The sequence below is a fragment of the Sapajus apella genome, unplaced genomic scaffold (assembly GCF_009761245.1).
Source record: "Sapajus apella isolate SASKATOON/1434 unplaced genomic scaffold, GSC_monkey_1.0 scaffold20, whole genome shotgun sequence".
Lineage (NCBI taxonomy): Eukaryota > Metazoa > Chordata > Mammalia > Primates > Cebidae > Sapajus > Sapajus apella.
The window spans coordinates 28,789,231-28,805,803 of NW_022436960.1; the positions used below are offsets into that span (position 1 = coordinate 28,789,231).

At 37.7% G+C, this 16,573-nt stretch overlaps 1 protein-coding gene across 5 annotated transcripts in view; it reads right to left on the reverse strand.

Annotated features, from left to right (window-relative positions):
- The window catches only part of LIN52 (lin-52 DREAM MuvB core complex component), a 126,226-nt gene that overhangs the window by 81,616 nt on the left and 28,037 nt on the right, over positions 1-16,573 (reverse strand). Inside the window, exon 6 of one of the 5 annotated variants that reach the window (XM_032287892.1) lies at positions 15,758-15,893. The exons of the other annotated variants lie outside the window; for them this stretch is intronic. Coding sequence (XP_032143783.1) covers positions 15,883-15,893 — 11 coding nt within the window. The 3' untranslated portion in view covers positions 15,758-15,882. Of the gene's footprint in view, positions 1-15,757; positions 15,894-16,573 lie in introns of those variants that run through there. 5 annotated transcript variants of the gene reach the window in all.

Below are 16,573 nucleotides of genomic sequence, written 5' to 3' on the forward strand. Positions count from 1 at the left end.
CAGCACTTTGGGATTACAGCACTTTGGGAGGCTGAGGCAGGCAGATCCCCTCAGGTCAGGAGTTTGAGACCAGCCTGACCAACATGGTGAAACCCTGTCTATACTAAAAATACCAAAAAAAAAAAAAAAAAATAGCTGGACATGGTAGCGGGCACCTGTAATCCCCGCTATTCCGGAGGCCGAGGCAGGAGAATTGCTTGAAACCAGAAGGCGGAGATTGCAGTGAGCCAAGATCATGCCATTCAGCCTGGGAGACAGAGCAAGACTGCATCTCAAAAGGGGGAAAAACAAAAACAAAAACAAAAAACTAGGCCTTAAAATAGAATTTTAATATTGTAAGTTCCTTAGAGGTCTTCTATTTCAACAACTTCATTTTTTCAGCTCAGGAAACTGATGACCAAGGTGACAAAGCTAAATTTCTCATAAAGGTGATACTATGCAATAATATTTTAAATTTACTGGTTGCTTGCTAGGTGTCAAACACCATACTAGGCAGTTTTTGATTGCGGTGAAATTCACATTTTTAAAGTATACAATTTAGTAGCATTTAGTGCATTTACAATGTCATGCAACCACCACTTATAACAAGTTCCAAAACATTTTCACCATCCTCCAAAAAATCCCAAATCTGTGAAGCAGTCACTCCCTATTCCACACTTTCTCTAGACCCTGGGAACCACTAATCTGCTTTTTCATGTCTTCTGAATCTACCTACCCTATATATTTCATATAAATGAAATCATATATTATGTGTCCCTTTGGGTTTAACTGCCTTCATATAGTATAGTATTTTCAAGATTCATTTATATGTTGTAGCATCAGTGCTTCATTCATTTGAATGGCTGAATAATATTCCATTGTATGGGTATATCACATTTTGTTTATTCATTCATCTGTTGATGGACCCTTCAGTTGTTTCCATCTTTTGGCTCATGTGAATGGTACTGATGTGAACATTTATGTAGAAGCAGTTGTTTGAGTACCTGTCTTCAATGCTTTGGGTATTCCTAGCAGTGGAATTGCTGGGTCATATGGTAATTCTACCTTTTAACCTTTTGAAGAAATACTGAACAGTTTCCCACAAGGGCTATACAATTTTACATTGCCACCAGCAAAGTATGAGAGTTGTAATTTCACCATATCCTTGCCAATACCTGTTATTTTCTGGTTTTGTTTTTTTGGTTTTGTTTTGTTTTATAGCCACCCTAAAGGGTATAAAGTGGTATCACACTGTGGTTTTGATTTGGATTTCCCTAACGACTACTGATGTTGAGCATCTTTGCATGTGTTTGCTAGCCATTTGTATTTCTTCTTTGGAACAATGCCTATTCAAGTCCTTTGCTCATTTCTTAATTGGGCTGCCTTTTTATTGTTGAGTTCTAAGATTTCTTTATTTCTTCTGGATACTAGACCCTTATCAGAAATATAATTTGCAAAATTTTTCTCCCATTCTGTCTTTTTGCTTTATTGATAATGTCCTTGGACACACACAAGTTTTAATTTTAATGAAGTTCAACATACCTGTGTTTTCTTTTGTTGTGCTTTTGGTGTCATATCTAAACTCACGGTCCCTTAACAAGAGCCTCTCAGCTTTTTTTTTTGCCTTTTTTCAGGCAGAGTCTTGCTCTGTCACCCAGGCTGGAGTGCAGTAATGAAATCTTGGCTCACTGCAACCTCCATCTCTGAGGCTCAAGTGAGTCTCCCACCTCAGCCCCCCACCCCGCAAGTAGCTGGGATTATAGGTGCACATCACCACAGCCAGCTAATTTTTGGAATTTTTGCAGAGATGGGTTTCACCATGCTGCCCAGGGTGGTCTCAAACTCCTGAGCTCAAGTGATCCTCCCATGTCGGCCTTCCAAAGGGCTAGGATTACAGTCGTGAGCCACTGCACCTACCCAGGAGCCTCTTAGTTTTTACTGGCTCTTTGCTTTTCTATAAGTTTCATGAAATTTTGGGGGATTGTAAATGGAATTATATTAAATCCACAATGTTTTTGGGAGAAATTTAAATCTTTAAAATACTGAGCTTTCTAATCTACTTATAGTATTTATTCATATTCACTTATTTGGTGTTTTACAAAGGCTCTCCATGAAGTATTCTTTAACTATAGAGGTCTTGTATACATCATTCTATAGATGTATTTCTAGTACTTCATCTTTTTTATTGTCTGACATCTTAGGTGGTATTTTTCTTTTTATCTGTTTGTCTTGTATATAGAATTTAGTTGGTCTATTTATTTTATTTCCAGGAACATAGCTCAATTCTTTTTGATTCCAGTTACATATGTGAAAATTAAATTGGAAATGAATAAAGTTCATGATCATCTTGTAAGAAAATAAAAATAAAAATCCACGGCCAAATCTAAAATCATGAAGATTCATACTAAGCATTTTATAATAATCATCCAATTTAATTCTCTCAACAACTCATTGAGAGGTATTATTATTAACTTGATTTCACAGAAAAGGAAAACGAAGCCCAGAGATAGGTTATTTACCAAGTCAGTAAGTGGAACAGATCTACTGCCAATAACCGGGATCTTTTAAAACCCAGGCCAGTTTTCTTTATACTCACAATATGGCAATTTGCTTTTCTGGGGGATAAAAGGGAGAAAAGAAGACATGGTCTTTTGGTAACTTAATCGCAGAAGTGGCATTTCACCACTTTTGCTATCATTAGGTCCAGCCCACACTCAACAGAAAATGAAAGGGAACACTAGTAGCAGAGATCATTGGGGACCATTTTAGAGGGTGCCTACCACACCACGGTTCTGTATTTAATGTTACACATCCTTCTGGCTTCTCTTATCTATGGCTTTAACTAAAACCTATGGATCAAGGATCCAAATTCCCTGCGATGTAGTATCTATTCAATTGTCTCTTAGATATTTATTTCCACCTAGGTAGCCTACAGATACACTTATAACTGAACTCCCTAATCTTTTTTTGCAAAGGTTTTCTTCTTCCTGTATATACCTAAGCTAGAAACCTAAGAATTGTTCTTCGTTCCTCATTCTTGCTGCCCAGGACTTCCCAACCCCAATACTGTACATCCAATCAGTCAGTAAGACTTTCCATTCTTCTACCAGGATTTATAGAACCCATCCTTTAATTCTCCAATTCTACTTCTGCTGTCTTAGTTCAAGGGCTTACCATTTTAGTCAGCTTACTAAGGAATCTAACTCATCTCCCTGTTGCTATTTTCATTCCTCACCAATCTACCTTCTACCATGTAGGTAAAATGACCTAAGACTGTAAATATGATCAGATGTCTACAGTGCTTAAAATTTCTCATATGCTACTTTTATAAGAATAACAATAGTTAATAGTTTCTAAGCACTTATTAAGATCCAGACAGTGTACTAGGAGTTTTATAAATAAGACTATATCAAATCATCAAAATAATACTCTAAGGCAACAAATCTCAAACTGTGGTGAGGGAACACCTGCAGATCCTGCACTCTACATACTTCTTTTGGGGGTCCACTAGGTCAAAATTTTTTTTTTTTTTTCTTGAGACAGAGTCTAACTCTGTCACCCACACTGGAGTGCAGTAGTGCATGATCTTGGTTTACTACAACCTCTGCCTCCCAGGTTCAAGCAATTCTCCTGCCTGAGCCCCCTGAGTAGCTGGGATTATAGGTGCCCACCACCAGGACCAGCTAATTTTTATATTTTTAGGAGAGATGGGGTTTCACCACATTGATCAGGCTGATCTTGAACTCCTGACCTCAAGTGATCTGCCCATCTTGGCCTCCCAAAGTGCTGGGATTACAGGTGTGAGCTACCATGCCAGGACAGGTCAAAACTATTTGTATAATACTAACATGTTCTTTTCACTCATTCTCTCACAAGTATACAGTGAAGTTTTCTAGAGCCTAAAATATCATAACATATTTTAAAATAGAAGTGGTTTTCCAAAAATTTTCAAATCATGATGGTAATATGTTTAATACATTTTTAAACCTTAAAAAGTTTCAAGAATACTATAATGAATACTCATATACGCTTCACCTGTTCATCAACTGTTAACATTTATCAGACACTTGCTTATCTGTCTTTACTTATAAATTTTGTTGTTTTATTCCTGAACTATTTAACAGCTAGCTGCAGACACCATGATACTTCATCCCTAAATACTTCAGCATTATCTCCTAAGAACAAGGTATTCTCCTACATATCTACAATATAACTAACAAACTAAAAAAACTTAATACAATTATCTGATTTTCAATCCATAATAAAATTTTTCCGATTTGAACAGAAGTTTACGAGTGTGAATTCTTTTCTTCCTCAACCTCTTCTCTTCCATAGGAATATGAGAATATTGTTAATGGTTACATGGTAAACAAAAATTCCAGTGGAGAAAGTGAAGGTGTGTTTGAGACCAGCCTGACCAACATGGTGAAGCTCCACCTCTACTAAAAATACCAAAATTAGCTGGGCGTGGTGGCTGGTGCCTGTAATCCCAGCTACTCGGGAGGCTGAGGCAGGAGAATCGCTTGAACCTGGGAGGTGGAGGTTGCAGTGTGCCGAGATTGCACCACTGCACTCCAGCCTGAGCGACAGAGCAAGACTTGGTTTCCAAAAAAAAAAAAAAAAAAAAGATAAATAGAGAATAAATCAGTAATATAGAATGGAAACAGCAGATCTAAGCAATGGAAAATTGCTGAATAGAGAAAAGTTGTTTGGGTGAGGTTGGGGAACCTCTGGGAATTATACCGGAGCCACTGATTTCAGTTGGGCTATAATGATTTAGGTCAATGCTGTGCTTACAGAACTTACAATTTGACTCCAGGTGGAAACTCTACCCTGTATAGTTTGTTTTCAGAAACAGCTGTGCCTACCACATAGGCTTTTTGTGGGGAAGAACAGTTTTAAGCTTTTTTTTTTTTTTTTTTTGAGACAGGATCTCCCTATGTGTTGCCTAGGCTGGACTCAAACTCCTAGGCTCAAGTGATCCTCCCACCTCAGCATCCAGAGTAGCTGAGACTACAGGTGCCCACCACTGCACCTGGCTTGAAACTTTTTTTTTTTTGGACACAGAATCTCACTCTGTTGCCCAGGCTAGAGTGCAGTGGCACGATCTCAGCTAACTACAACCTCCACCTTATAGGTTCAAGCAATTCTCCTGTCTCAGCCTCCCGAATAGCTGGGACTACAGGCGCACGCCACCACGCCTGGCTAATTTTTGTATTTTTAGTAGAGGTGGGGTTTCACCATGTTGGTCAGGCTGGTCTCGAACTCCTGACCTTAGGTGATCCACCCACCCTGGCATCCCGAAGTGCTGGGATTAAAGGTGTGAGCCATCATTCCTGGCCAAAGCTTTTTTAAAGATTCAAATTTCAACAAATAAAAAGTTGGGGGAGAAAGCTCTTTGGTTCATTAAAGCAAACCGTTAAGAAAATGAGAAGCTACAAAGTGGAGTATTTGCAATTTATGTGACTGACAAATGTGCACATCCAGAATATATAAACAATACTTAGCATTCGGTTTTATGCATTCACAAGGAGATGAAAAAGAAAAAAGAAAACAACACTTACAAATCGTTTTTTTACAGATTGATAATCCAGGCCAGGTGCAGTGGCTCATACCTGTAATCCCAGCACTTTGGGAGGCTGAGGCAGGCGGATTATCTGAGGTCATGAGTTTGAGACCAGCCTGGTCAACATAGTGAAACCCCATCTCTACTAAAAATACCAAAATTAGCTGCACGTAGTGGCATGCATCTGTAATCCCAGCTACTTGGGGTTGAGGCAGAAGAATCGCTTGAACCAGGGTGGCAGAGGTTGTAGTGAGCTGAGATCGTGCCATTGCACTCCAGCCTGAGCAACAGGAGTGAAACTCTGTCTCAAAAAAAAAAAAAAAGATTGATAATCCAGTTTTTAAAGATGGGCAATAGGCAAGAGACACAAATAAGAACTTCACAAAATATGTTATCCAAATGGCCAATAAACATATGAAAAGCTGCTCAACCTCATTAGTCATTAAAGAAATACATTAAGATACCATTAAGATACCATTACTAGAATGGCTAGAAGTTAAAAGATTGAGAAGATACCTGTTGGTAGGGATTTGGAGCAACTGAAATTCCTGATAAGCTTGTAAACTGACATAACCACTTTGGAAAACTACTAATATTTGGAAGTACCTACTAAAGCTAAATATACACATACCCCTACAATCTAGCAATTCCACTTCCTAGTTATATATCCAATGAAAATGCATGTACCAAAAGAAAGACATACATCAAAAATACCAACAGTATTTATTTGTAATAGCCAAAAGCTGGAAATAGTCCAAATGTCCATCATTAGTAGAATGAGGAAATAAATCGTGGTAACTTCTTACAATGAAATACCATATAGCAATGGGAAAGAACCAAAATGATATGACTGATGTCATAATTTAAACGCTGATCAAAAGAGGTCAGACACAAAAGAGTATGTGATTTGTTATTCCATTTATATAAAGTTCAAAGATAAGCAAAATTATTCTATGATAGTATAAGTCACAGTAATGCTTGTCTTTGAGAGGAAGGGGCAAGTAGGGACTAGAAGGGGCACAAAGGACATTTTGTATTTATCACCTCGGCTGGAGTACAATGGTGTGATCTTGGCTCACTGCAACCTTGGCTGACCAAGTTCAGATGATCCTCCCACCTCAGTCTCCCAAATAGCTAAAACTACAGGTATGCACTAGCAGGCCTGGCTAATTTTTGTATTTTTTTTAGAGACCATGTTTTGCCACATTGCCCAGGGCTGGTTTGGAACTACTCAGCTCAAGTGATCCACCAGCCTCAGCCTCCCAAAATGCTGGGATTACAGGCATGAGCCACAGCACGAGGTGCAACGTTCTGTGTCTTAATCTGTTTGGTGCAATGGTTACAGCAGAGTATTAATTTTATGAAAATTAATTGAACTGCACATTAAAATTTGTGTGCTTTTCTTTATATACATTATACTTCCATGTTAAAGCTTATTAAAGAACAAAAAATGATGGGACAGAATATTTTTATATTCTGAATCAGAATTCTCATTTTAGCTCTTTCCCCTTTTTATTTATTTATTATTTTATTTATTTATGTATTTTTTGAGAGAAGGTCTCATTCTTGTCATCCAGTCTGGAACACAGTGTCATGATCATAGCTCACTTCAGTCTCAAACTCTTGGGCTCAGGTGATCCTCACACCTCAGCCTCCCCAGTAGTTGGGACTACAGGAATTCTTAGCTTGCCCAACTCTCTTTCTCTCCATAACCAAAAATTCCACCTATCAGATTCAACTCTCCTCTCAAAGGACGTCTTTACCATTATCCAATCATTTGGTCTTAAATGTGTTCTCCTGTAATAGAGTCAATCAAATACAACAACTACACCAAAGAAAACAAATCATTCCTTCCATTTTATTGTATACACTTTTTTGGTTATACCAAATTGAAAGTAAATGCAAAGCACCAACCTTTTAGTTTAGACTTAACATTTAGAGATACTTCTCTTATACATATGCCAAAGTCATTATTTCTCTAGATTTCCTATGACAAAGTACTTTGTGATCATTTACAAATGCATTATCACTACCCTTCCGATCATATTATAAACACAAACCAGTGGAAAGAACCAGAAAAAAATAAAGAAATGGGTACGACGTTTGAAATACAAAAAGCACTCATTTTATTGAAATTTTTAGAACATTAATAACTAAAAAACAAACAAAAACAGAAAAATGCCAGTTTATTTCCCCATGGGCAGAAACTGTCATTCTGAAACCCAAAGCCTGGAAAGAAATTGAACTCCTATGAACACTTTTGTAATCACTCAGTTCTCATCACCTCTTTGTTATACTAAAACTGTTTTTGAAGCCAAAAACAAAACAAAACAAAACAAAACAAAATATCCAGGTCCATTTCAACTCTCAAACAGCTGCAGTTCTATGTAAGATTGACAGACATTCCAAATGGTTCTTTGCTCCTACTTAGTAGGATACTTTGCTCCTATTGAGTAGGCTCCGGTATAATTCCCAGAGTTGATACTAAGGGTTCAGTTCTCCAACTACTGTGAAGATAGCCTGAAAACAAAAAGTAACATCTTGGCCAACATTTGCTTAAGAAAATATGCTTCTCTGGTCAACCAAATAATCTCTTATCCATGACCCAACAGCCTACCATTTATTTTGCTCCCAATTACTACTTCTGCAAGGACATCCTAAGTATGGGAAATGAGGTATCATTAACTTTCAATTTGCTATTTATCACTTGCATAAACTGATCAATTGTTGTTAATGTATCTACTCATTTTTATTTAGAAACAGTCCACAGAAGAGCTCAAAGCTTTAACTGCCGAGAAAATTTGGAGATTCAAGTATAATTTTGTTTCTAAAATGGCATACAACTTTTCCTTGTTTTTTTAAGTAGCATTTTTCCTATTCAACAGACTAGAATGTTTATTGTTGATAGTATGGAAAATTCAGAAAATCTTAAAAACCACTCAAGATAGCCATTAAAACATACTGGTGTATTTCCCTCCAAACATTTGTCTATGTCCGTGCACTCAAAAGAAAAAAAAAATCTGCTGTAAAATTTTATGTGCTGTTTTCTCACTTGCTATTATCCTTAGATATAATAAGTACTTTTCTGTCATGAAATGCCCTTTAATGCTTGCTTTTTTTTTTTTTAAGGAGACGTAGTCTTACTCTGTCACCCAGGCTGGAGTACAGTGGTACAATCTCCGCAGCTCACTACAAGCTCCACCTCCTGGGTTCAAGTGATTCTCCTGCTTCAACCTCCAGAGTAGCTGGGATTGCAGGCATCAGCCACTACACACAACTAATTTTTGTATTTTTAGTAGAGACGGGGTTCCACCCGATTGGCCAGGCTGGTCTTGAACTCCTGAACTCCAGTGATCCGCCTGCCTCTGCTTCCTGAAGTGCTGGGATTACAGGCATGAGCCACCATGCCCAGCACCTTTAATGCTTTTTAATGACTACATTGTGTTTTACTGTCTGGGTAATACTATAATTCACCTGGTATTTCCCAAAGGTTGGACTTTGTTTTACTATGTACTTTTAAAATTTTTTATCTTTTGAGATAGTCTCACTCTATCTCCCAGGCTAGAGTGCAGTGGCATGATCTCGGCTCAATGCAACCTCTACCTCCTGAGTTCAAGAGATTCTCATGCCTCAGCCTTCCCACTAGCTGGGACCACAGGCATGTGCCACCACACCCAGTTAATTTTTGTATTTTTAGTAGAAACAGGGTTTCACCATGTTGGCCAGGGTGGTCTCAAACTCCTGACCTCAAGTGATCTGCCCGCCTTAGCCTCCCAAAGTGCTGGGATTACTACGTGAGCCACTGTGTCTGGCCCATTTTATTATTTATCATACTTTCTGCAGAATTATATGGAATCCTACTTTGAAACCAACACCACCCAAATTAATTTATACTCTGCCTGCTCTCCTCTCCCCTCCCCCTACAAAAAATCAGAAGAGAATAAAACACCACAGCATTTTATGGTAAAATCCTCTTTGTGTGTAAAGCCATTTCAGAGGCAATGTTGGGTTTATGCAATAACTTGAGTAATGGATAAAAGATATGAATGTTTACAAGCCTTAAAGGTAATTTGAGGATTTGTATATCCTAATTTGTTAACCAAGAGAAAAATGAGAAATAATGGCATGATTTATTTCCCATTACCATAAAACATTTTAAAAAACAAAATACTTAAGGCTAAATTGACAATTTCTAATTATGAAGAATAACCATGATCTCTTCAAAGTGGAGTTTCTAGATTTTATGCTGTAACCTAAATAGGTACAAAGCTAATGACTATGGCAAGATGGTAAAGTAATGCATAAAACAAAGAAAACAAGGATAAGGCTTATTGGTATTTGAGATATGCAGGTTTCAACACAGTCTTTAGGGTGCTTTTGAATCAAGTTCCCTGGCTTTTTCAGGTTAAAATAAATTTAAATTTATACTTTCTTGAACTTCCAGCCCTTGTCAATAGACAGGATCAAGAAACATGAAAAAAAAGTTCACCTTCACAACAGAAGAAATGAACATTAAAACAAGACATTAATATTTTGCTATCAAGTTAGCAATGATTTTTAAAATTATAATACTTGTTATTAGCAAGGATATGGGGTGCGAAGTACCTTTTTGGAAGATAATTTGGCAGTCTGTTTCCCTCTCAATCGCTAATCTCTAGCGGCATGTAAACTGCAGTCTAACACCTAGCAGGAGTTATCCCAGTGCTGATATAATCCAATGTCACTCGCTTAAAACATGAGCAACAGCAAATATTTTGGTCTAATTCCTGTTACTTCAGATTTAAACTCCTGAAACATTTTTCCAGTTAACAAAACATTGATATCTACTGTATGCAAAGGCCATAATAACTTCCTAAACGTATAGGAAAGTCCAGGAAAAGTTCATAGGTAGGTACCTGAATAAAAAAGTACTCCTGAGGAAGAAAACTATACAAAAGTCAGTCATTCTACTTAACAGCCTAATGATCAGCCAAAAAAAATAGGGACTTCACAAATCAATTTCTGAAGTTGTGAATATCCTCTTACCCCAAAACATTTTAAAAAACAAAATACTGAAGCCTAAATTTTCTTATTTATCACACTTTCTGCAGAATTATATGGAATCCTACTTTCTCCTATTGATCTCTTTGAGATCAAATAACTCACCATTCACTATCTAAAACATTACCTGTTGCCTAGGTAATATGATTGAACTAGACATCTTATTAACAACACTAACCTCTACAAATGATATTTACTTGTATCTAAGAAAATAAAGATGCCTGCCTACACAGGAGCATGTAAAAGATTTATGTGATTTTTATTGTTGTTAAGCAGGCATCTAGGCTCCTTCCAACTTCCCTGTCATTAATTAGGCTAAAACATCATGGTAAGCTATAATTTCAGCTAATCCCATAATATCCCCATCCAGACATTTACCTACTCCTGAAAATTCCAAATCTGAAAAATCTATTGTCAGTGCACTTCCTCCCATTTTCACTGCCACCATCCATTCAAGCTCTGAATACTCCATCATGGATTCCCACTGTAACTTTCTGCCTCCTGTCTCTACTATGCTACTCTATCCTATGCACCAATGCCTCCTAAAGGTGTGTATCTTTCCTATTCAAAACTCTTCAGTGGTAGAACTTTTAATGACACAGAAAAATGTTTAAGATAGAATAAAATTTTTAAAAGCACAAGTTAAAATTACACACACACAATAATCTCAATTATATTAAAAAAGCATTTCTGGCCCAGCACTGTGGCTCACACCTATAGTCCCAGCTACTTGGGAAGCTGAGGTGGGAGGATGGCTTGTGCCCGAGAGGCAGAGGTTGCAATGAGCCAAGATCGTACCACTGTACTCCAGCCTGGGTGACAGAGCGTGACCCTGTCTAAAAAAAAAAAAAAAAAAAAAAAGGCATTTCTGTGTACATGGTACATGAGTGGTAAGGCTATGGTTTGTTGGTGGTTTTTTTTTTTTTTTTTTACTTTCTTCTTTATTTTTACAATAAAAAAAATTGTAGTAAAATCTTTTAGTAAAGTGTCTTCCCAAACCATCTATAATGCACACAGTTAATATGATAGCATTAAGATACTTTTTAAAGAACATTTCACATGCTCCCTACTGCCACTGAGTATAACTTCTTGTCCCCTGTAGTTCAAGGGCCTCCTCAGTCTGGTCCCTCTATCTCCTTCCTAGTCTTAGTTATTATGAGCCCTAATATAACATGGGGTCTAGATTCAACCATTCACACTGTTCCTTGAGCATAGCTGTTGCTTTCAAACCCTTAACATTCACTCCCCCTAGAATATGCTCCCTTTTCATTTCTACCCATCTCTGTATTCTTTAAGGGTTTCTTTCCTTCCTTCCTTCCTTTTTTCTTTTGAGACGGAGTCTTGTTCTGTCACCCAGGCTAGAGTGCAGTGGCGCAATCTTGGCAACCTCCGCCTCCTGGGTTAAAACGATTCTCCTGCCTCAGCCTCCCAAGTAACTGGGATTACAGGTGCCTGCTACCATGCCTGACCAATTTCTGTATTTTTAGTAGAGGTGGGGTTTCGCCATGTTGGCCAGGCTGGTCTTGAACTCCTGGCCTCACGTGATCACTCACCTTGGCCTTCCAAAGTGCTGGGATTACAGGTGTGAGCCACCGCACCTGGCCAAGTTTATTTTCAATGTTCCAGAAATTGCGAATATTATCACACTCATTTCCCTCTTCTATAACAGACATCACTAGTTGCCCTCTCCTCTGAATCTAGGCTCCTTCTCAAAATCCCTCTCAATTCAATGGTCCTAGGCAGGCCTTACTAATTAATCCCTGTTGACATATAAAATGAAACTTATCTGCCATTCCTGTAGCAATCTTGATGCAATTGCTCTCTTCTCCCCCATCCATATAGTTTTTTGTACTCTTATAGAGCTTTTCTCCTCCATATTTTTTTTAAGAATCATTAACTTAATTGTCTTATCTTCCTTTCTTACTACATTTTAATCTACACAAGGGCAGTAATTATCTTCCTATCCCCTACATAGCCTTGTATGAAGTTGCTGAACAGGACACTTCATTCTTTTGCTATTATCATTCCAAATGGCTAAATATTTGAAAGCTTTATTTTAAAACAATTAAATTTTTCTTGAAGGACTAATTAGTCCAAGCAGTTTCATCAATTTTAGCTAACATTCCTGTTTAATGTAACAGAGCAGTACCTGATATCACATGAAAACCAACAGAGTCCAAGAATACAAGATAAGCCACTGGTAAAGGAAATAATTGAGATAAGAGAACTTAACCCATTTTTAGGGTCTTGTATGCAGATATAAAAGTTATTGAATTAACCACATTTTTGGAACTTTTTCCTACTAAGTGGGAGAATTGCTTGAACTGGAGGCAGAGGTTACAGTAAGCCAATGTTGCACCACTGTACTCCAGCCTGGGCAACAGAGTGAAGCCCTGTCTCCGGAAAAAAAAAAAAAAAAAAAGACAAAGAGATGAAAATAAAAACAAAAAGCTAAAAATAAAAATGAACAAGGGATCCACAAGGTTAGGGAAGTAGTCTTGTAAAAATCACAAGAAGTTTTTACATAGATCAAAAATCCAGTTCAAGAGATGTGGATAGTCGTTCTATTAGTAGTACAGAAAGACTCATGCTGCCATCTACAGGTTAAAGGCTAGATAATTTTTCTTCTCAGTCAAGGTCTATTAATTTAACTCTATGAGAGGTAGAACTTAACAGGCCTAATAACAGAAGCCAGACAAATAATTCTGATGTCAGCCCACACACATAGAAAAAAATACCCAAGGGCTGGGCATGGTGGCTCACACCTATAATCCCAGTGCTTTGGGAGGCCAAGGCAGGAGGACTGCTTGAGCCCACGTGGATGAGGCCAGCCTAGGCAACATAGGGAGACCCCACCTCTACAAAATAAAAAATAAATCACTCAGGCATAGTGGCACTCTCCTGTGGTTCTAGCTCCTTCAGAGGCTGAGATGGGAGAATTCCTAGAACCTGGGAGGTCAAGGCTACAGTAAGCTATGACTGCATCACGGCACTCTAGCCTGGGCCACAGACACCCTGTCTCCAAAAAAAAAAGGTGTAAGAATCACAGTTATACTCTCCTTTCCCTCCTTTATATATTAAAATTACAAATCAAAAGAGCTAACTGTTTAGAATTTTATCTAGATGAGAAACAACTTCTTAATGTAAATGATCACTTTTTTGAAAATCATATGCCCAGAGGGTAGAGAAGTCTAGTATACCACAGGCTAGTGCTGTGGAAACTTCTGCTTTTTGAAAGCAGTTTTTCTCAGTTATCACCATCAAATAAAGAACCAAATAGTAAGTTGTATAGACAACTTCAGCAATGTAGATTAATGGGATAAAGTATTAAATTTTCAATGGAGACATCTTAATGTTTTTCTTTTCTCTCTCTCTGTTTTTTTTTTTTTTTTTTTTTTTTTTTGATAGGTGTCTCGATCTGTCGCCCAGGCTGGAGTGCAGTGGTACAACCTCGGCTCACTGCAACCTCTGCCTCCTGGGTTCAAGCGATTCTCCTGCCTCAGCCTCCTGAGTAGCTGGGACTACAGCCATATGCTGGGCTAAATTTTGTATTTTGTAGAGACAATGTTTTGCCATATTGGCCAGGCTAGTCCCAAACTTCTAACCTCAGGTGATCCGCCTGCCTAAGCCTCCCAAAGTGCTAGGATTACAAGCTTGAGCCACCACACCAGCCTTAATCTTTTTTTTCAGAGATGGGGTCTTGCTTTTGTTGCCCAGGCTGGTTCCAAACTCTTGGCTTCAAGCAATCATCCCCCCTTGGCATCCCTCTCAATCTTTTTACAATGAAATATTGCTTTTAAAAAACAACAGTGATTAAATTCAGCCAAATAACAGTCCCAATAAACTGCTACATGAACATGTAGAATTATATGATTAATCAACAGAAGCAACTACTTATATCAAAGTAGGCTAAATTCTTCAAAGCTTTTTTAGAGGGTGATATATTTGGTGTCACCTTATTTACATTAAAGTACATCTACAAAAAACCCACAGCTAACACTTTACTTAACCCTTTCTGCCAAAGATCAGGAAAAGTCAAGGATGTCTACTCCTGCCACATCTATTCAACACCGTACTGGAATTTCTAACAGGCCAATTAGGCAAAAGAATTAATTTAAAGCCGGGCGCGGTGGCTCAAGCCTGTAATCCCAGCACTTTGGGAGGCCGAGGCGGGTGGATCACGAGGCCAACAGATCAAGACCATCCTGGTCAACATGGTGAAACCCAGTCTCTACTAAAAATACAAAACATTAGCTGGGCATGGTGGCGCGTGCCTGTAATCCCGGCCACTCAGGAGGCTGAGGCAGGAGAATTGCCTGAACCCAGGAGGCGGAGGTTGCGGTGAGCCGAGATCGTGCCATTGCGCTCCAGCCTGGGTAACAAGAGCGAAACTCCGTCTCAAAAAAAAAAAAAAAAAAAAAAGAATTAATTTAAAGGCAATCAGAATGGAAATGAAGAAGTAAAGCTATCTCTATTCGCAAATGACAATTCTGTATATAGAAAATTATAAATAATCTACTAAAACATTATTATTACTAAAAAACAAGTTCACAAAGTTGCAGGATACAAGATCAATATACAAAAATTAATTCTATTTCTCAACAGTAGCAATGAGCAAACTGAAAATGAAATTAAGAAAACAATGCCATTTATAATAGCATCAAAAAGAATAAAGTACTTAGGAATAAATTTAATAAATGAAGTATAATATTTATACTTTGAAAACTGCAAAACATTGTTGATATTCGAAGGTCACACATCCCAATTTCCAAACTTACTACAAAGCTACAGTAAGCAAGAAAGTGAATTACTGGCAAAAGGATAGAGATATAAATCAATGGAATAGAATTCAGAGTCTAGAAATAAACCTTCACATTTACAGCCAACTAATTGTTTTTGTTTTGAGGTAGGGTCTCACTCTGTAGCCCAGGCTGGAGTGCAGTGGTGTGATCATGGTTCACTGAAGCCTCGACCTCCCAGGCTCAGCCTCCTGAGTAGGTCAGACTATGGGTGCGCAGCACCATATCTGGCTAATTTTTATTTTTATTTTTTTGTAGAGATGGAGTCTCACTTTGTTGCCCTGGCTGGTCTCAAACTCCTGGACTCCAGCAATTCTCCCACCTTGGCCTCCCAAAGTGCTGGGATTATAGATGTGAGCTACCATGCCCGACTGCCAACTGATTTTTGACAAGGATATCAAGACAATTCAATAGAAAAAGGATAGTCTTTTCAACAAATGATGCTAAGAAAACTGGTTATCCACATGCAAAAGAATGAATTTATCCACTTTCATGCTACTAAGACATACCTGAAAAAAAAAAAAGAAAAAAAAAATGAATTTAGATCCCTATCTCACACCAAGTATAAAAATTAAAATGAACCAAAGATCTAAATCTAAGAGCTAAAACTATAAAACTCTTAAAAGAAAACACAAGCATAAATTTTTGAGACCCTCAATTAGGCAATGGTTTCTCAGGCAGGACGCTAAAACACAAGCAACAACAAAATAGATAAATGGGATTTCATCAAAATTTAAAGCTTTGTGATTCAAAGGACACCATTAAGAAAGTAAAAAGACAACCCACAGAATGGGAGAAAACTTTTGCAAATCATATACCTGTTAAGTGACCTGTTTCTAGAATGTATAATGAACTCTTACAATTCAATAATAAAAACACAAACAATCCAATTTACAAATAAGCAAAGGATCTGAATTGATAGTTCTCCAAAGAAGATATATAACTGGTCAATAAGCACATGAAAACATGCTCAACACCATTATTACTGAATTTGACAAATGCAAATTCAAACCACAATGAGACACTACTTCACACCCTCTATGATGGACATGAAAATTTTTTTAAAAATAAATAACAAATATTGGCAAGGGTGTGAGAAAACTGGAACCCTTACATACTGCTTATAGGAATGTAAAATGGTTCAGCCAGTTTGGAAAATAGTCTTCAAAAGATCAGACATAGAGTTACC